Source organism: Rhinatrema bivittatum, chromosome 14 (assembly GCF_901001135.1).
Source record: "Rhinatrema bivittatum chromosome 14, aRhiBiv1.1, whole genome shotgun sequence".
In the NCBI taxonomy this organism is placed as follows: Eukaryota; Metazoa; Chordata; class Amphibia; order Gymnophiona; family Rhinatrematidae; genus Rhinatrema; species Rhinatrema bivittatum.
The window spans coordinates 59,343,971-59,364,217 of NC_042628.1; the positions used below are offsets into that span (position 1 = coordinate 59,343,971).

The 20,247-nt window shown below is 49.2% G+C and overlaps 1 protein-coding gene across 1 annotated transcript in view; it reads right to left on the reverse strand.

Moving 5' to 3' along the window:
* Positions 1 to 6,855: 6,855 nt before the first annotated feature.
* Positions 6,856 to 20,247, reverse strand: part of LOC115075766 (heat shock cognate 71 kDa protein-like) — a 260,192-nt gene continuing 246,800 nt past the window's right edge. Inside the window, 2 exon segments of the mRNA XM_029576505.1 lie at positions 6,856 to 7,234; positions 7,878 to 8,110. Coding sequence (XP_029432365.1) covers positions 7,046 to 7,234; positions 7,878 to 8,110 — 422 coding nt within the window. The 3' untranslated portion in view covers positions 6,856 to 7,045.

A 20,247-nucleotide genomic window follows, 5' to 3' on the forward strand; every position in this document is an offset into this window, starting at 1 on the left:
ATTCTGCTAACCTTAGCTGGATAACTTGTCCACTAATTGGCCTACTGAATACTGTCCTCCCAATTTATGTTTTGACTTATTTACTGTTAGAGATAGTCTTAGGCAACTTGATAAATGCAATCAAATGGAGTGCCTAGTGAGCCCTGGCTCATTTTTTTACATGCCCTTGACACCTCCTACATATAAAAGCTCTTCTCTTCCTCCTACCAGGGAAAAAGGCCAGTTCAGCTCAGCTATAACCTCAAGGTGATTTTATCTATTTTTAAAGCAGCCCTGCCATTGCTTAGTGACTGTAGGCACCAGCTGACTCCATTTCTTGTTTCACTGCCCATAGGGGAACACCATCTCTAATGTTTAATTATAATGGTTAATGATGTACTTATACAAAAATTCCTATAATGAACTGTTATAACATGAGCAAGTTTCTATACCAAAGAAATAGAAATGGGCAGTATGAAACAGACACACATCTGCTTGTTTTCTTACTCACTTACCAGAAATTGAAAATAGAGCACAAAGTGAAGGGTGGATCCTGTTTTCCCTCAGCTGTTGCCATTAATTAGTAGATATCATACAATGACTCTTCCTTAATCTCATGACATCAGCTACACTGAAACCCTTTCCAGACTTTCTAGTTCGGTGGCTTTGCATAGGAGCTACATGTGGAAGAGTATATTTAAACTAAAACTTGGGCAGAGAGGAGATGGAAGCCACAGGAAAATTAGTTCTTACCTGTTAATTTTCGTTCCTGTAGTACCATGGATCAGTCCAGACTGTGGGTTGAGCCTCCTTTCCAGCAAGTGGAGACAGACTAAAACTGAAAGAATATGCTATATGAGGACAGAGCCTATCCTGTAACCCTTCAGTATAACAAATGTCAAAGCAGAAAATAACAAAACCAGATTAGGATCAAGCAAGTAACCATAAAGCTCAATGGAGCAGATGTAGAACAATGTAATAGATATGGTATGACTAACTGCTCTTACATATACTTGGTGCTGAGCAACCAAGGCTTCCGGTGTATTTGCTCAGTATTCATGCACAAAAAAGATGTGTGCAAATCTACAAATCTACGAATCTGCAAGAGAAACAAGCTTCGAAAGGACAGAAAAAAGACAAACAGGGAAGGGCGTCTGGACTGATCCGTGGTACTACAGGAACAAAAATTAACAGGTAAGAACTAATTTTCCTTTCCCTGTACGTACCCGGATCAGTCCAGACTGTGGGATGTACCAAAGCTTCCCCAAATCGGGTGGGACCGAGACAGTCCCGCTCGAAGCACTTGTAGCTCAAAAGAACCAAGAAGCGGAGCTTGCACATCCAGACGGCAGTATCGAGCAAAAGTATGCAAGGACGTCCAAGTGGCGGCACTGCAAATCTCCTGCGGAGAGACCGACTGACTGTCCGCCGAGGAAGTAGTTTGAGAACACAGTGAATGAGCCGTAAGGCCCTCGGGAACCGCCCGTCCTTGACAAAGAGAGGCCGAGGAGATCGCTTCCTTCAACCACCGCGCGATAGTGGTCTTAGAAGCCGGCGTACTCCAAATGGGCCCACTCCAGAGGACAAAAGATGAACCAAGACCCGAAAGCCATGGGTAACCGGGAGATAGCGAAGTAGAACTCTTATAGTATCAAGTTTACAGAAATCGTCCCCAGTCGCAGGGCGTTCTGCCGACAGGTTGACATGGAGGTTAGAAGAACCTTCACTAAGAAGGAAGGGCCCCTTCAGGAGGGATACCCCGGAATCGGAAAATTGCAAAACAAAAAGGTTCCCGACAGGACAGCGCATGGATCACCAAGATCAGACGAGCAGAAGAGATAGAGACCAGAAAGACAGTCTTAAGCGTAAGAGCTTTCAAGGTAGCGCGATGAAGAGGTTCGAACAGAGGTGCACAGAGGGCCTGAAGGATCAGACTAAAACTCCCCGATGGGCAAGCGGCCAAGAAGGTGGACGTAGATGCTTAACGCCCTTCAAGCACCAATCACATCCGGGTGGCCCGTTCAGTGATGATATTCTACCCGACCCAGGAGAGAGCCGAGAAGATCTTCTTGGGGAAGAGAGGACTAACGAGATCGGGGCGGAGAACGCTGAGATACCCGACTCCTCACAAATAGCTTCAAACACATTCCAGATATGCGCGTACGCCAGGGAAGTCGACTGTTTAAGGGCCCGCAACAAGGTGAAGATGACCTCCTCCTAATAGCCCTTGCACTTTAGGCATCATCTTTCAAAAACCAGGCCTCTAGACTGGAGCGATTGGCCTGGTCGAAAAATACAGGTCCTTGACGAAGGAACAGAGGAAAATGGCTTAGCCGCAGAGGTCCGTCCGGCGGACGGGTCCGTGTGGAGTCGGGTATCTCAGCGTTCTCCGCCCCGATCTCGTTAGTCCTCGTCTGCTCCTGGTAGCACCAGAGTGGCCTGCGCGGCCACTCTGGTGCTACCAGAACCACGGGACCCCGGTGGCATTCCATTCTTAGAACTTTCCCGACCAGGGGCCACGGGGGGGGGGGGGGGGGGGGAACACGTACAGAAGGACTTCCGTCGGCCAAGGAGAGCCAAAGCACCTACGGCCTCCGAGCCGTGTTCCCTCCAGCGGCGGAAGAACCAATTTGCCTTGGCATTGCAAAGGGTCGCCATGAGGCCCAGGTGGTGGGGGACCACCTGTCGACGATGAGATTCATGGCTGCATCAGAGAGTTCCCACTCCCCGGGATCGAGCGACTGACGACTGAGAAAATCGGCCTGAACATTCCCCTTGCCCACAATGTGGGAGGCCGCCGGGCACTGTAGATGTCGCTCTGCCCAGGCGAAGAGATGGCTGGTTTCCAGGGCCATCAGCGGACTGCGGGCGCCTCCTTGGCGATTGACAAGCCACAGTGGAGGAGCTGTCGGACAAGACCCGTATCGCCTTGCCGCAGATGAGGGGGAGAAACTCCAGAAGAGCTAGGAACATCGCCCGAGCCTCCAACTGAATGATGTGCCAGCAAGACTGAGCTGCCAGTCAGATTCCCTGGGCATACTGGGAGAGGCAGACCACACCCCAGCCCGAGAGACTGGCGTCCGTCGTTACTATCATTCACTGAGGGACTTGGAGAGGCTTTCCCTGTAGCAAATGAGGAAGGGAAAGCCACCACTGCAAGTCGGCGACGGTAAGGCCCAAAAAACGGGAGGACTGTGTGAAACTGTTCCGACACTGTCTGCCAACAGGACAGCAAAGCTTTCTGGAACGGTAGCATATGAGCAAAAGCCCAAAGGACAAGGTTGATGGCAAAAGCCAAGGGGCCCGAGACCTGCAGGCAGACACAGGCCGCCGGAGAAGGCAGCAAGACCCGACTCTGAAACCGGCCAATCAACTCGAGAGCCCGCGCGCGAGGCAAGAAAACCTTGCCCACCCGGTTGTCGAGGTGGGCTCCCAGGAACCCTAACTCCTGGGAGGGCTGAAAGTAGTTCTTGGAGAAATTCAGTATGCACCTGAGAGACACGAGGAGAGGTAACACACGATCCACCGCCTGCCGGCAAGAGCCTCTGCCTTGGCCCTGACGAGCCAGACGTCCCGTAGGGGTGAACAAGGATCCCTTTCCGGCGGAGAGCTGCCGCCACCACCACCATGACTTTGGTGAAGGTGCGAGGTGCCGTCGCGAGACCAAAGGGAAGCGCCCTGAACTGGAAGTCCCGGTGGAGGATGTGAACGTAAAGAGACTACGGTAGCCGTGATGAATCGGAATATGGAAACACGCCTCTGTCAAAGCAAGTGAGGAGAGGAACTCTCCGGGGCGAAACGGTACGAGGACCACTCGCAGAGTTTTCATGTGGAAAGCGGGATCTTGAGGGCCCGGTTGACTCTTGCGAAGTCTACGATCGGACGAAGACCCGTCCTGTTAGGGAACGACGAAGTAAATAGAATACTGGCCTGCGGCAAGTTTACTGTCTGGAACCGGGACCACCACACCCAGACACAGGGGCCAGGTGGGGGTTTGCTCCACCGTTTGCTGCTGGGACCGACCACATGGGGAAATAGAAAAAAGGATCTCGAGAATCTCGAGCAAAGCGAAGGCGAACCCATCTCTGAGGATGTCGAAGACCCACTGGTCAGACATGAATTTGACCCATGCCACGAAAAACAGGGAGAGTCGACCGCCTAGGAAGGGGACCGAGGAAAGAGTCGAGTGAACTTCATTGTGTGGCAGGCGTAAGGATGGAGCACGTGGGCTGGACCTCACGAAAGGAATGGCGCCCACAGGAAAGCTGCGACCAAGACTGCGAGCAAGACGGAAAAAACCCCGAGGAGTCACCCTGCCCACGTAGGGTATACCGTCTTCTGGCCCAGATAACGTGGACAAGAGGGTGTAAAGGAACGGGATGGTTTCAGATGGTCCTTCGGAAGCCTATGGACCTTACTTTCCCCCAAGGAATCCATAGTTTCTCAAGGCCCTTGCCAAGGAGCAGCTTACCTTTGAACAGCAACGTGCCCAACCGGGCTTTGGAGGATGGATCGGCCGACCAATGGCGCAGCCAGAGGAGCCGTTTGGCGGACCTCGCCGTAGCCATCGCTTTTGCCTGGATGTGGAGAAGGTCGTAAGCGCAGCCTCTGCCTACGGGGCTCCTGGGCGCAGAGCAACTTTGAACCCACCTGAGACCTGCCCACAGCATGAGACTGCTGCAAATAGGCGCACGCCCCCCCAGCGCCAGGACATAAAAAATGCGCATCACATGAGCCTTGAGCATGCGGACCTGTGCGGCTTTAAAAGCCGGGAAACCCTCCTGTATTGTGATCGCATAAGTAGTCCCCGGAGGGATTATTGTCTTTTTTTTTTTTTTTAAATCTAAGCAATACCTCTGGGAGGGGGAGCTTATCTAGTGCATTGCCCGCCTAGAGTCCCGTCTTGGGAGCGTTCCATTCCCACAGGCACTACAACTTGTGCATGGGATGAGAGGGGAAGGCGATTGCCAGATCCCTGATTCCCGCCAGGACCGGGTCCATATCCTTGGGCAAAGAGGCCGTAAGGGAGTCCGAAGACCCTGGGGTCGTCCCTCTCCAGGGGTGGAAGGATATCCTCCGCATCCAGATTGGCGGCAGGATTGGGGGAAGGGCAACCCTGGGACCCGCAGCCGGTCTAACCGTCAATGGCGTGGAGCGAGGACATTTTTTTTTCTTTTTGCAGGAGGGGCAAGGGGGGGAACCTTCCTCCTCCTCCTGCAGGCTAGCTAAATAAAATCTTCGCAGGAGGGGAGCAAAATCAAATATAAAACGAGCCCTGGAAGTCCTGGGTGGGGGAGGGGGAGGGAGAGGCGAGAGGGTGACAGAAAACCCATCCTGGGGGGCAGCTGCAAAAAAAAAAAATTGGCCCCCCCAGCCCCAGGGAGCTCCGAAAACGGAGCCGACAAAAAATCCAAAATGGCTGCCGTTCCCGGGCTTTCCCCTCGCAAAAAATAAACACGAAGGGGCTGGCAGAGAAGAGGCAGGCTGCCTGCCACTGCAAAGAGAGAGCCGATCTGAAGCAAAAAAGGCTGCAGAGAAAATTTGATTGACAGCCTGAAGGCCTGGAGTGAAGCAGGGGGGAAAACCTGCTGACTCCTGCCTGTCTGGCTGCCGGTTCAAGCCCAGGTTGGGGAGAAAGACACAGAATATTGGTCTGCTGCTGTAGTAAGTATTAAAAGCACTGGGAGCACTTTTAAACTTAAGCCTGTTTCTGTGTCCCTTTTTTTTTTGTAAATAAACTGAGCACAGCAGCGTAACATTAAGACCCTTTGGCAGCCAAGGGGGGGGGGGGGGGAGATGAGCCCTGGACAGATTCGGTCCCCACACCTGGAAGCGGTAACGGACACAGGCTATGCACTGCACAAGGGGCAAAGTCCCCCTGAGTCCGGCAAGAGCCAGGAGACGGAGCAGTCTCCTGAAGAAAAACTCCACAACTTCCTGACTAAACTTTTGAACTTTATTTTAACAGGAAGAAAACAACTACAAAATCCCTAAGGAATAAGTACTTGCTTGATCCCATAAGGAAGGAAGACAAAGAAGGCTGACTAGCCTAGATCAGGAGACCGAAGAGAGACGTGCTGCCCCTGCTGGAGACAGACAAATACTGCAGGGTTACCGGATAGGCTCTGTCCTCATATAGGATATCCTTTCAGTTTTAGTCTGTCTCCCCCTGCTGGAAAGGAGGCTCAACCCACAGTCTGGACTGATCCGGGTACGTTCAGGGAAAGAGCATTTGCAGCTATCGCGCAAAGGGTTCAATATCATATGAATGATTTTGGTTTATCAGGACACTGCCAATGCACAAACTGGTACTGCAGAAAGACATTTTCAGACTCATGTTTGCTTAGGATAGCATGTCACTTCATAAGCTTTGCTCGGTAACCCCTCCCTATAGGTCCAGACTCCCATTCTGGGTCTATGGAAGAGACCTAGATGAAATTAGGTCATAAACAATCCCAGAACGGCTACAGAATGTCTGCCAGCAGGAGTCTTCAGAATCCAGTTGTGCCTTGCAGAAGTGCTGTACAGTCCCATAAACCTTCCATTTCCAAGAAACAAGAGCCTTGCAAGGTTTCCATGCATACTTGAATCAAAGAACTACAATGGTTTTATGGAATTTGGTATATTTCTGAAAAATTGATAATTCTTATCCATTTCCATACTTTTTTTTATTTCTTACTTGATGTTACATTTTTAAAATGTGAGATGGAGAGGGTACTCCTGTAGTACCAGCTGCACCTGTTAGAAATGAAACATAAGCAAATGGCACCATCTAGTGGTGAAGCAGGTATATCATCAATACAGTAAAGATCCATTGACCAATACATTCTTTTGAGGGTTGGGTAGTGGGGGCCTAGAATTCCTACTAGATTAATCTTTGATACTTCTGTTGGCACCAGACTTCTGTTCTTTTGGTATAGGTTTTTTTTTTTTTTTACTGCATTCTTCTCACCTGTCATTAGAAGTGAGGCTTGGAAATTCTCCAAGTTTTAATAGACCCTTCTACAGGTGACACCTGATATACTGGAATACCTGGTCCATCTCTGGTATCTCTCCCATAACAGATTTAATCCACCTCTTCGATAGTGGGGCCAGAGGAGCCTCCCCCTGTGCCTGGCCCTGCCCCGGGGAAGCCACCTGGCATGCCACTGGGCATACCACCACCTCCAGCACCCTGATAGAGTTTGGTGATGATAGGGTTGCAGATGTTCTGAAGTTCCTTCTGCTGATGTTCATATTCATCCTTTTCAGCCATCTGGAGGATTAAAAGCACACATTAATATAGTAAATGATGGCAGAGAAAGACCCATCTATAGTCTGCCAAAACTTTGTTTACTCTTATTTTTATTGTTAATGAAATTGCTGCTCCAGGCTGGCCACCTCCATGCTCTCTGTCAAAGGGAGAGACTGGTGCTCCTTGCAGGTCACCCTTATTTCCACCCTTTAGCTACCAGGGATCCTCTGTTTATCCAAAGCTCTTCTGAATTCCATTACAGTTCTCATCTTAACTACCTCTCCCGGGAAAGTATTCCATACATCCATACCCTTTCCATGAAGAACTAATTCCTGATGTTATTCCTGATTATTCTCCCCTCCAAATGAAGTCTCCCCATTAAGGGTCACAACTAAACCTCAAAACATAGTACTTCCGTTCTATATCCCTCCTCAATTAGGGTGACTAGATAGCTCCGTGTATGGACTTGTAGTCTTAAAGAAATTGGACTTGCAACACTACAGATGCCATGGGAATAAACCAAGGCTGGCTTGGCCTGTCCCTGAATATCTGGAGTGACCTAGTCCTCATCTTCCATGCAATGTGGTAGCTGTAGACCAGCTTCTTCTACAATGCATTCTGGTACCCATCATGCTTCATCTCTTATTTCCCCTTCCCCCCTCACCTGGTTCCTGTCCAGCCAGGAAATGACCTCATTGCACTTGTCCAAGATTTTCTGTTTCTCCTCAGGGCTGATCTTGTCCTTTAGTTTTTCATCTTCCACAGTGGATTTCATGTTAAATGCCAATGACTCCAGCGAATTCTTGGCTGTAATCTTCTCCCTCTGGGCATCATCTTCAGCCTTGTACTTGTCGGCTTCCTGCACCATGCGCTCAATCTCCTCCTTACTAAGACGGCCTGTCAGGATTAGGGCAAACAGGGGAAGGGATAGGAAACCAGAAGGGCAGGGAAAGAAGTGAAACCTTTATGCTTATGTGCACAGAATGACCATGTGTCCTTTATACAAGATAATTCTGGTGCATAACAAATTGTCCTATGTCAACCAATAATAGGACCGTACATGAAAAAAAAATCTCCCTTGTTTTATTTCATTTTTTTTTTTTAATTATTCTTTACCTGCTAATTTTCGTTCCTGTAGTACCAAGGATCAGTCCAGACAGTGGGTTATCTCCCCCTTCCAGCAGTATGGAGTATATCAAAGCAAAGAGGCAAATCAGGATGGATCAAGAGCAATAGAATTAAGTAACAAATAACAGTGTGCAAAGGGCACAAAACAGTGTCAAACAACAAACTTGCAGAATGAACCATTAACCAGCCAAAGGAAAAAAGGCATTTTGAAGAACAATTTGAGCAGAGAGGCAATCCCAAACCCAATAAACAGTCAGGGAGGGCGTCTGGACTGATTCTTGGTACTACAGGAACGAAAATTAGCAGGTAAGGAATAATTTTCTTTTCCCTGTACGTACCAGGATCAGTCCAGACAGTGGGATGTACCAAAGCTTCCCTACGTAGGGTGGGCCCCGGAAAGCCCTGCTCGAATGACCCTAGAGCCAAAAGTAGGCTACTGTAGGTGTAGATGATAATGACGAGCAAAGGTATGTAACGATTTCCAAGTTGCCGCTTGACAAATCTCCTGGAACGAGACCGATTGCATCTCCGCCCAGGAAGCAGCCTGAGCTCGAAGAGAATGGGGCTTGACACCCGCCGGAGGTTGTCAACCTGCTCCAATGTAGGCCACAGAGATCGCCTCCTTCAGCCAGTGAGCAATGGTAGTTTTCGACACCTTAGCCCCCTTCTTCAGACAATGCCAGAGAACAAAAAGATGGGCCGACAAGCGAAAATCATTAGTGACTTCCAGATAGCGAATGAGGATACGCTTGACATCCAGCTTGCGATGCGTCCGCTGAGAAGGACGGAACCTCTACCGTCTGATTCAAGTGGAACTCGGAAATTACCTTGGGCAGAAAAGCAGGCACAGTGCGCAAGGAAACTCCCGAATCCGTAAAACAAAGGTAGGGCTCTCTGCACGAGAGTGCTTGAAGCTCCGAGATTCTGCGGGCAGAACAGATAGCTACCAGGAAAACAGTCTTGAACGTGATATCCTTGAGGGTCGCAGAATGCATGGGTTCAAAGGGTGGTCCGACCAAGATTAGGAGAACAAGATTGAGACTGCACGAAGGATAAAGAGCGTGGACTGGGAGTTTCACATGCTCCACCCCCTGAGGAATCGGATGATACCCGGGTGAGAGGAGAGGGAAGTTCCCTCTCGTTGATGAAGTAGAGAGCCTAGGGAAAGACTTGAACTCTCAGCCAGACCCTTTTCCAGTCCCTGCTGAAGAAAAGATAGGATCTGAGCCACTGAGGCGGGCCGTGGCGACACAGGTATGGAGGCACACCAGTTCACAAAAACTTTCCATACCCTGATATAGGAGATGGAGGTAGACGTCTTTCTAGCCTTGAGGAGGGTTGAGATAACGGCCTCTGGGTATCCACGCCATCTCACCCGGCACCTCTCAAAAGCCAGGTCGCAAGACAGAAGCGATCGGCCTGGGCTGCATCAGGGTCCAGATACCGGACCCTAATGCAGCAAGCGTGGAAGATGACCCAGACGAAGAGGACCGTCCACTGCGAGGTTGATCAAGTCTGCAAACCATGGACGATGGGGCCATTCTGGTGCCACCAGCATTACCAGACCCTGGTGGGACTCTATTCTCCGGAGCACCTTGCCCACCAAAGGCCAAGGGGTAAACACGTAGAGGAGAACATGACGGGGCCAGGGGCCTCTACGCCGTACTCTCTTCTGCGACTGAAGAACTGAGCTGCCTTGGCATTCCGGGAGGTTGCCATTAGATCCAGATAGGGGGTTCCCCATCTGTGGAACAGGAGATTCACCGCCTCCTCTGAGATTTCCCACTCTCCAGGATCTAGATGTTGACGACTGAAAAAGTCGGCTTGAACGTTGTCTACGCCTGCGATATGAGAAGCCGCTAGGCGGGAGAGATGAGTCTCCGCCTACGCCATCAACCTGTCTGTCTCCCGAGAGACATGCCGGCTTCTCGTGCCCCCTTGGTGATTGATGTAGGCCACAGTGGTCGCATTGTCTGAGATTATTCGGCCTGCACGATGATGGACGAGAGGTAGGAAGCGTTTCAATGCCAGACGCACTGCTCTGGTCTCCAAGCGATTGATCGGCCAAGTTGCTTGGGACGGCGTCCACTTCCCTTGCGCAGAACTCATCTGACACACTGCTCCCCAGCTAGAGAGACTGGTGTCCGTTGTGATGTTTACCCATTTTTGGATGTCCAAAGGAACACGCTGGAGAAGATGAGATAGGTTGAACCACCACGAGAGACTGTCCTTGGCTCCCTGCGGGAGAGGAAGGATGGCTTGGAAGTCCCGTGACACCGGCTTCCAGCAGGAGAGCAAGGCGCGCTGTAAGGTGGTGGAAGCCATGGATCCCAGGACCTGGAGGTAATCCCACGCCGTTGGAAGTGAGAGACCGATGAATCGCTGTATCTGAGCTATGAGTGTATGATCCCTGTCCGGGGGCAGAGAAACCTTGCCCAGCGCTGTGTTGAAATGCGCCCCCAGGAAGTCCAGAGACTGAGATGAAGAAAGGCTGCTCTTGGCGAAGTTGACCACCCAACCGAGGGAGTAAAGAAGTGTCAACTCCTTGTCGACTGCCCGGTGGCACTGGGCTGAGGACTTTGTCCAAATGAGCCAGTCGTCCAGGTATGTGTGCACCAAGACTCCCGCCCTCCAGAGAGCGGCAGCTACTACTATCATCACCTTCATGAAGGTTCGAGGAGCAGTCGCAAGACCAAAGGGTAGAGCCTGGAAATGGAAATGCTGTCCCAGAGTCTTGAAACGCAGAAAATGCTGATGCGCTTGGAGGATGGGAATGTGTAATTAAGCTTCCATCAGATCCAGGGAGGCCAAAAATTCTCCGGCGTGTACCGCCGCTATCACGGAGCTCAAGGTTTCCATCCGAAAGTGCGGAATCTGTTGACCATCTTGAGATCCAAGATTGGGCGGAAGGAACCTTCCTTCTTGGGGACTACGAAGTATACCGAATAATGTCCCCGGCCTACTTCCGGGGGGGGACGGGGGGGGGGGGGGGGGACTGGACGAATCGCTCAGAGAGCCAGCAGCCTGTCGAGTGTCTTCCGGACTATGAGTTGTTTCTGGACTGGGCCACATGGAGAGAAGAGGAACCTGTCTCTTAGCGGCCGAGCAAATTCTAATGCGTAGCTGTGTCTTAGAATATCCAGGACCCACTGATCTGAGGTGATGTTGACCTACTCCTCGTAGAAAAGAGAGAGATGTCCCCCTATCCTGGGGATTGGGGAGTGGGCCGGCATAGCTTCATTGTGAAGACTTGGAGGACGTCCCCTTGGCCGGACCAGAGCGGGACTGTCTTCGGGCACGAAAGGACTGAGTCCAGGATTGAGATCGAGAGGACGGCTGACGAGGAGCTGCAGTCCTTGCTTGGCGGAAACTACGTTGATTCCTGAATCGGCTTCTAGTGGAATTAAAAGACCTAGAAGAATGAGGGCGATCCACTGGCAGTTTGTGTACCTTATTCTCTCCGAGGGACTTGATAATCTGGTCCAGATCCTCCCCAAACAGTAGCTTACCCTTGAAGGGTAAGAGATCCCAGCTGCGACTTAGAAGAAGAATCCGCCAACAAGTTGCGAAGCCAGAGGAGGCATCTAGCCGAGACTGCAGAAACCATAGATCTGGCTAATACTCTAAGAATACACGGAGAGGGTGGTGGATGCCCTTCCGGAGGATGTGGTGAAGACCAGAACTGTGAAGGACTTCAAAGGGGCGTGGTATAAACACTGTGGATCCATAAAGTCAAGAGGCTGCCAATGAAGAGTGGGTGACTCGCCAGAATGATGGCTACTGCCTGGAGTCAATACCCTTATTAAATAAACATACACATGCTTACTGTGACTCCAACATCGCTCTAAGCTTCAACAGCAAGAGGAAATGTGGAAAAAAGGATTCACACTCACAAAGAGGGGAGTAGCTGGCTTGTTACGGCGGTTACTACCCCAAATCAAATAAGCCTGATACTTCACTTTCAATGCATATACAGCATAGTTCTCTGATTCAACAGCAGGGGAGAAGAAAAACTGATACTTCACACATCCAGCAGAGCTCTCTGCTTCAACGGCAGGGGAGAAGAAAAGAGGGTTTGCACTCACAAAGCTGGGAGTAGCTGGCTTGTTACGGCGGTTACTACCCCAAACCAAATGTGCCTGATACTTCACTTTCGATGCACATCCAGCATGGCTCTCTGCTTCAACGGCAGGGGAGAAGAAAAACAACCAATAAGGGCTGTATAACAGTCTGGGTAAAACAAATAAGCATGGGTGTAGCTTGCTTATTGCGGCGGCTACTACCCCTAACTAATCAAGCTAGATATTTCACTTGGATGCAGCTCCATCACTGCTCTCTACATTAAAGGTGGGGGTGGAAGGGAAATAGAACCAAGAGCTAAGAGAAACAGATAAGTATGAGAGAAAAAATGTGTGAAGCTTGCTGGGCAGACTGGATGGGCCATTTGGTCTTCTTCTGCCGTCATTTCTATGTTTCTGTGTTTCTATAATGTCATATAGAGCGTCTGCTCCATATGCTATGATGGCCTCCAGGTGGTCTGCCTAAAGTGCTTCCTCAGGAGGCAACTCCTGGGAGCTGAGCAGCTGTTGAAGCCAGTGGAGGCCTGCACGCTGAGTGAAGGAACTACAAATGGCTGCCCGGACCCCCAGGGTGGACACCTTGAAAACTCTCTTAAGATAAACTTCCAGCTTTCGATCTTGAAGATCTCGCAAGGCTACACCACCCATTACTGGAATGTTAGTTCTTTTTGTCACCGCTGAGACTGCAGAATCTACTTTGGGAACCTTAAGAAGCTCCAGGAAATCATCCGGGAGAGGATATAGCTTATCCATGGCCCTGCCGACCTTGAGGGAGGTCTCCGGAGAATCCCATTCCCTGGATAACAGGCGAAGGAACGTGGGATGGGAAGGAAAGGACCTACACGGCGGATGTAGACCAGCCAGAAGAGGGTCCCCTTTCTTCGCTGGTGGATTAGGCTCAGGCGGGTCCTGAGGGGCCTCAATGTCCAATTCCTGCAGGATAAATGGAATGAGGGGTTCCAGCTCATCCCTCTGAAAGATCCACAGAACTCTAGGATCATCCCCTTCCAATTGAGCCATAGTTGAAGGTTCATCCGGATCCGGGTCCTGCTGAGGAACAGACCCCCCCACCGAGGGGTGTACCAAACGGACCCTTGGAGCACTTGAGGTGGTCGGAGGTATCCCTGGTCCCGGGACAGCTGACCCTTGGGCACTCCCCTACGGTCTGGGCATTTCCCAAGATCTCAGTGGAATCAGTCATTCTGGGTACCTTAGGAGGAGGAAGTCCCGCCAAAGATTCCTGGTGCTGGCCCATTCTGGCCAGGTAAGCATTGTGAAGCAGGAGAACTAAATCTGTGGAAAATGGAGGTGGCCCCGATGGAGGAAGAGTGGGAAGATCCCCTGAAGGCTCCAGAGGTGGAACGGGTGTCAAAACCGGCAGCTGAGATGAGAAAGGAGCGTCCTGCTCTTCTCCTGTTAGCGCCGGAGCAGCCGAGTCTGGAGACAAAATGTTGAGATTACTTACCTGGTAATCTCCTTTTCCTTAGTGTATGCAGATGGACTCAAAACAAATGGGTATAGTGTGCTTTATGATTTGGTGCCTACCTCCTCTAGGATAATGGCTGGCCGCCACAGCCAAAGATTACTTTGGTTGCGTAACTGAGCCGCGGATGTCTCCTCCAAAGTGCAGTTAGGATCACTTCCCTTCAAAGGTCACCTCTTATTTAGGGAGGACCTTGAGCAACGAATGCAGTATCTTGGAAAGAATAAGACCCGCTGGTTACCAGAGGATAAGCCTAAGGCCAAAATTTATTTTTTTTTCAGGTACGGTCTCATTTTCACTCCGATAAGAGATCTAGACCCTCAATGGCCGCGCCCGGTTCTCAGAAGCAGTTCTCTCCTCGGGGTCAGTCCTTTCGGGGTGCCCAGAGGCCATTCCAAGGAGCTGCTGGAGGGTCTACAGCCAGAAATAAGTCCTCACAATGAGGCAAGGCTGGTCCACTCAGTTGTCCCTATTATAGGAGGTCACCTGACTCAGTTCTACGACGAGTGAACCAGAGTTACACAGGACCAGTGGGTTCTCAGTGTGGTCAGAGAGACTGCTATGCTTTAGAATTTGCTCGGCCTGTTCGTGAACAGTTTCTAATTTCCCCCTGCGGTCCTGTGAGCAAGCAGTCAGAGGTACGGGAGGCCCTAGATAGTCTCCAACGCATGGGGGTGGTAATTCCAGTTTCCTTGGTGGAAATTTGAAAGGGAAGATATTCCATCTATTTTGTGGTCCCGAAGGAGGAGGGCAAGTTTCATCTGATTCTAGATTTGAAAAAAGGTAAATGCAGCGCTCAAGGTGCCACACTTCTGGATGGCGAACTTGCGGTCAGTGATAGCGGTGGTTGGCAAGGGAGAGTTTTCTGTTTTGCTGGATCCACCCAGGCCTATCTCCACATTCCCATCAATCCGGACTCGCAGCATTTTCAGTTTCAGGCCCTTCCTTTTGTTCTGGCCACAGCCCAGTACACTTTCACCAAGGTGATGGGGGTGGTAGCAGTGGTGCTGCAGTGGGAAGGTGTTCTGGTGCACGCATATCTGAACGACTGGCTTATCAGAGCGAAGTCTGAGGCCCTTTGTCACCAATTGGTTCTCAATCTTCTCCAGTCCCTCTGTTGATTAGTGAACGTGGCAAAGAGTCATTTGATCCCAACACAATCTTTGGAGCATCTGGGAGTTCTGTTTGAACCTTGGTCGGCAAAGTGTATCTTTCGGAGGAAGAGAGTATTGAAACTGCAGAGTCAGGTTCGCTGGTTGATACAGTTACGTGTTCCCAAGGTCTGGGATTACTTGCAGGTCCTGGTCTCCATGACTTCCACCCTGGAGCTGGTGTTGTGGGCGTTTTCCCCCATCTGAGACCCTTGCAGAGGGCGCTTTTGGCTCTTTAGCAGTCTATATCCAAGGAATTTCAAATGCTGTTGCCCCTTGAGGGTGAAGCGAGTGAGAGCCTTTCCTGGTGGCAGACTGTGATACATTACAGGAGGACCTTGCAAGACTGGAAGATTAGGCATCCAAATGGCAGATGAAATTTAATGTGGACAAGTGCAAGGTGTTGCATATAGGGAAAAATAACCCTTGCTGTAGTTACATGATGTTAGGTTCCATATTAGGAGCTATCACCCAGGAAAAAGATCTAGGCTTCATAGTGGATAATACTTTAAAATCATCGGCTCAGTGTGCTGCAGCACTCAAAAAAGCAAACAGAATGTTAGGAATTATTAGGAAGGGAATGGTTAACAGAACGGAAAATGTCAGAATGCCTCTATAATCGCTCCATGGTGAGACCGCACCTTGAATACTGTGTACAATTCTGGTCACCGCATCTCAAAAAAGATATATAGTTGCGATGGAGAAGGTACAGAGAAGGGCAACCAAAATGATAAAGGGGCTGGAACAGCTCCCCTATGAGGAAAGGCTGAAGAGGTTAGGGTTGTTAAGCTTGGAGAAGAGACTGCTGAGGGGGGATATGATAGAGGTGTTTAAGATCATGAGAGGCCTTGAAAGAGTAGATGTGACTCGGTTATTTACACTTTCGAATAATAGAAGGACTAGGGGGCATTCCATGAAGTTAGCAAGTAGCACATTTAAGACTAATCAGAGAAAATTCTCTCTCACTCAACGCACAATAAAGCTCTGGAATTTGTTGGCAGAGGATGTGGTTAGTGTAGTTAGTGTAGCTGGGTTCAAAAAAGGTTTGGATAAGTTCTTGGAGGAGAAGTGCATTAACGGCTATTAATCAAGTTTACTTAGGGAACAGCCACTGCTATTAATTGCATCAGTAGCATGGGATCTTCTTAGTGTTTGGGTAATTGCCAGGTTCTTATGGCCTGGTTTGGCCTCTGTTTGAAACAGGATGCTGGGCTTGATGGACCCTTGGTCTGACCCAGCATGGCAATTTCTTATGTTCAGACTTCCAATCTCGAACATCAAGGTCGATCCCTCGATTGAGATTGGAAGTCTTAACATAAGAAATTGCCATGCTGGGTCAGACCAAGGGTCCATCAAGCCTAGCATCCTGTTTCCAACAGAGGCCAAACCAGGCCACAAGAACCTGGCAATTATCCAAACACTAAGAAGATCCCATTTACATTGGCTCCCTATCCCCTCTAGTATCCTATACAAAACCCTTATTATACCCAAAGCCATATACACCCACAACTCCGACTTGCTAGACGAATCATTCCAATATACTCGCTGCAATCGCCCCACTAGCACCACCAAAGGGACCCTCCACGTACCCTCCCTAAAAAAGGCACAACTTACATCTACCAGGGAACGTGCCCTTTCAATAGCCGGACCCACACTCTGGAATACACTACCTAGAACCCTCAGACTTGAGCCTATTGCTACTAGATTCAAAGCGAATTTAAAGACTTGGCTCTTCAAACAAGCTTACCCACAGTAGGTTCCTGCCCTTTCTCCTTAATCCCATCCAGTCCTTCTGTATAAGGATTTTTAGTATTGTATAACATTCCGTTACATTGTTACACTATATTACTACTATGATTTTACTGTTGCTATCTTCCTTTTTGCAAATGTTATGCCTTTTTAGCTCAGCAGTTTTTCTGCTTGCTTTCTTAGTTCATTTTGTAACTTAGTTCCTTTCTTCCCATCCCCGTAACCTGTTATTTGTAAATTTTCAACCTTTAGTTCTAATGTAAACCGATATGATGTTGCTACTAATAGCAACATCATAAAAAAAGCTTTAAATAAATTATATTCATAATTGGTGGCAATGCCCGAAGGTACTATTATTCTGGAAAGGGATCTTTGATTGGTTAGATACTGTGGTACCTGGATCCAGGGATCTGAGTCCTAAGTGTATCTTATTACATGTACCTCTGGAAGGCTTTCCTAAACCTATCAAATTCTTTACCCAAGTCTTTATAGCAGCTAGGGCTGAATTGGCTAAGGCTTGGAAGTCAGACATCCCATCTATGGCAGTGGTTCTTGATAGACTACACAGTCAATACCATTTGTCTTATCTCACTGCTGTGAAATATGATGCCATGAAAACATTTCAGGCTATTTGGCAACCTATGATCCATTGGTTACATACTCAGAACATGCTATCCTCTGGGGCGGATACTTGGCTCTTGGACTTCATGTATACTTTCACTGACATGGCAACTCATCAAAATGCTAAAGAGTTTTGTTTCTTCAGTCGGAGACGCCAATGTGCTATATCTGCCTTGGGCTCAAGGGGGTTTTCCCCCCCCAGCCATTAGTGGGCAAGGTGTTGCATCACATAGAAAAACATCAAGGAGAGGTGATATTGGTTGCTCCGGAGTCACTGTGGTTCGCAGATCTGATTAACCTGCCAGTAGATGGACCAATTCGCTTTGGGCATCTGGAGGGTCTCCTTCATCAGGGCTCCATATTTTCCCGACTAGGCTGTTTTCTTTTGTCTGGTGGCATGGCTTTTGAGAAGTGAAGATTAAGGAGTAAAGGTTATTCCAAAACTATCATAACCACCTTACTGCAAGCTAAAAGCAAGTCCACAAATATGGCTTATGTTAAGAGTATGAAAGGTGTTTGATTCCTAGTGCACTGCTCATGGAGTAAGACCTCTCAAGTCCTCTGTCCCAGACATTTTATCTTTTCTTCAAGACTTGTCTCCTAGCTCTCTTAAGAGTGCAGGTTCATGGTAAGAAGTGTCAGTGAAACTTTCTCTGTGTCCAGCTGCTGGCAGGGATGCATTCCCCTGATTGTACTGCCATTATTACAGAGTACATAGTGTCCATTCGGAAATGAGTCACCCTCAGATGAAAGACACTTTTGAGATCCAGGATGGGTCAAAAGGACTTCTTGGGTTCAACAAAATAGACTGAATAACTGCCCGTACTTTCTTGCAATTCGGGAACAGAAATCATGGCCTTTAAGTCCAGCAGCATCCTTATGGTATCTCCACTGCCACCCTTTTCTGAGAGGAGTTGCATGGCTAAGTCATAAAAGTATCCAGAGGAATGTGCAGGAATTTTAGAGCATAGCCACCCCAAATTACTTTCAGGAACCATTGGTCAGACATGATCTGGACTCACCTCTAATAAAAGTGAGATAGGCACCTGCCTATCTCCTACACCAGAAGACGAATCCGCAAACCTTCATTTCGAAGGTCAGGAGGATATGCACCCAGAGCCCGCCTCCTTTTGAGGCCTTTTAGGGTAAAAGGACAGAGACAAGGTCTCTGAGAAGCAGCCCCTGACCAAAAAAAAAAAAGACGACATGAAGCTGGCTCCTCTGGAAAATAAATGACCTGGGCTTCACCCCATTTATTTGCCATCTGTTCCAACTCACTACTGAAGAGAGAACCCTTAAAAGAAAATTGGTTCTTATCTGATAATTTTCGTTCCTGTAGTACGGATCAGTCCAGACTCCTGGGCTTTGCCCCTCCTGTAGCAGATGGAGACAGAAATTTACTAACAAACTCCGCCTTATCTAGGAGGGTGCCACCTACAGTCTGCCAGTATTACTTAATGTCAAAGCAGAATGAATCTAAAAACTCAAACTAACTATATACAGTAACCTAACAACCACAAACAGGCTCATTGACCCCCAAAAGGGAACAGAACCAGTGCTATCCAGAACAATACTTGAGTGATCTGTCAATGAAAAAGAACAAGAATTGAAAAGAAAACAGTGCGGACACTCCATGACCTTCAAGTACCTAATCAAGGCAGGGCTCTGTACTGATCCTTGGTACTACAGGAATGAAAATTATCAGTTAAGAACCAATTTTCTTTTCCCTGTACGTACCCGGATCAGTCCAGGCACCTGGGATGTACCAGAGCCATACTTACTTGGGATGGGATCCAGAAAGGCCCATTCAAAGCACACCTTCTCCGAAAGCACCAGTCCCCTGACACCCCAACATCCAGCCGGTAATGCCTGGCAAAGGTATGCAGCAATTTCCAGGTAGCCGCTCGACAAATCTCCTCTAGAGAAACCTGTTGACATTCTGCCCAGGATGTCACCTGAGTATAATGACCTCGAAGACCCACTGGTAAAGAACGCCCGCTCAATAAATAAGCAGAATTTATGGTCTCCTTCAGCCAGCGAGCTATCAGTCTTAGAAGCCATGTTCCCTCGTCGTGGCCCACTCCAGAGCACAGACAGATGATCTGAAACTCGGAAACTATTGGTAATTTCCAGATAGAGGAGCAACGCTCTACGAATGACCAGCTTCCGTAAATCTTTAGAAATAAGGTCCGACCTGTCCAGATCGGAGAAGGATGGAAGCTCTACCGACTAGAGATGTGAATCGTGTCCTCGATCGTCTTAACGATCGATTTCGGCTGGGAGGGGGAGGGAATCGTATTGTTGCCGTTTGGGGGGGTAAAATATCGTGAAAAAATCGTAAAAAATCGAAAAAACGTAAAATCGCAAAACCGGCACATTAAAACCCCCTAAAACCCACCCCCGACCCTTTAAATTAAATCCCCCACCCTCCCGAACCCCCCCCCAAATGACTTAAATAACCTGTGGGTCCAGCGGCGGTCCGGAACGGCAGCGGTCCGGAACGGGCTCCTGCTACTGAATCTTGTTGTCTTCAGCCGGCGCCATTTTCCAAAATGGCGCCGAAAAATGGCGGCGGCCATAGACGAACACGATTGGACGGCAGGAGGTCCTTCCGGACCCCCGCTGGACTTTTGGCAAGTCTTGTGGGGGTCAGGAGGCCCCCCCCCAAGCTGGCCAAAAGTTCCTGGAGGTCCAGCGGGGGTCAGGGAGCGATTTCCCGCCGCGAATCGTTTTCGTACGGAAAATGGCGCCGGCAGCATCCTGTTTCCAACAGAGGCCAAAACCAGGCCACAAGAACCTGGCAATTACCCAAACACTAAGAAG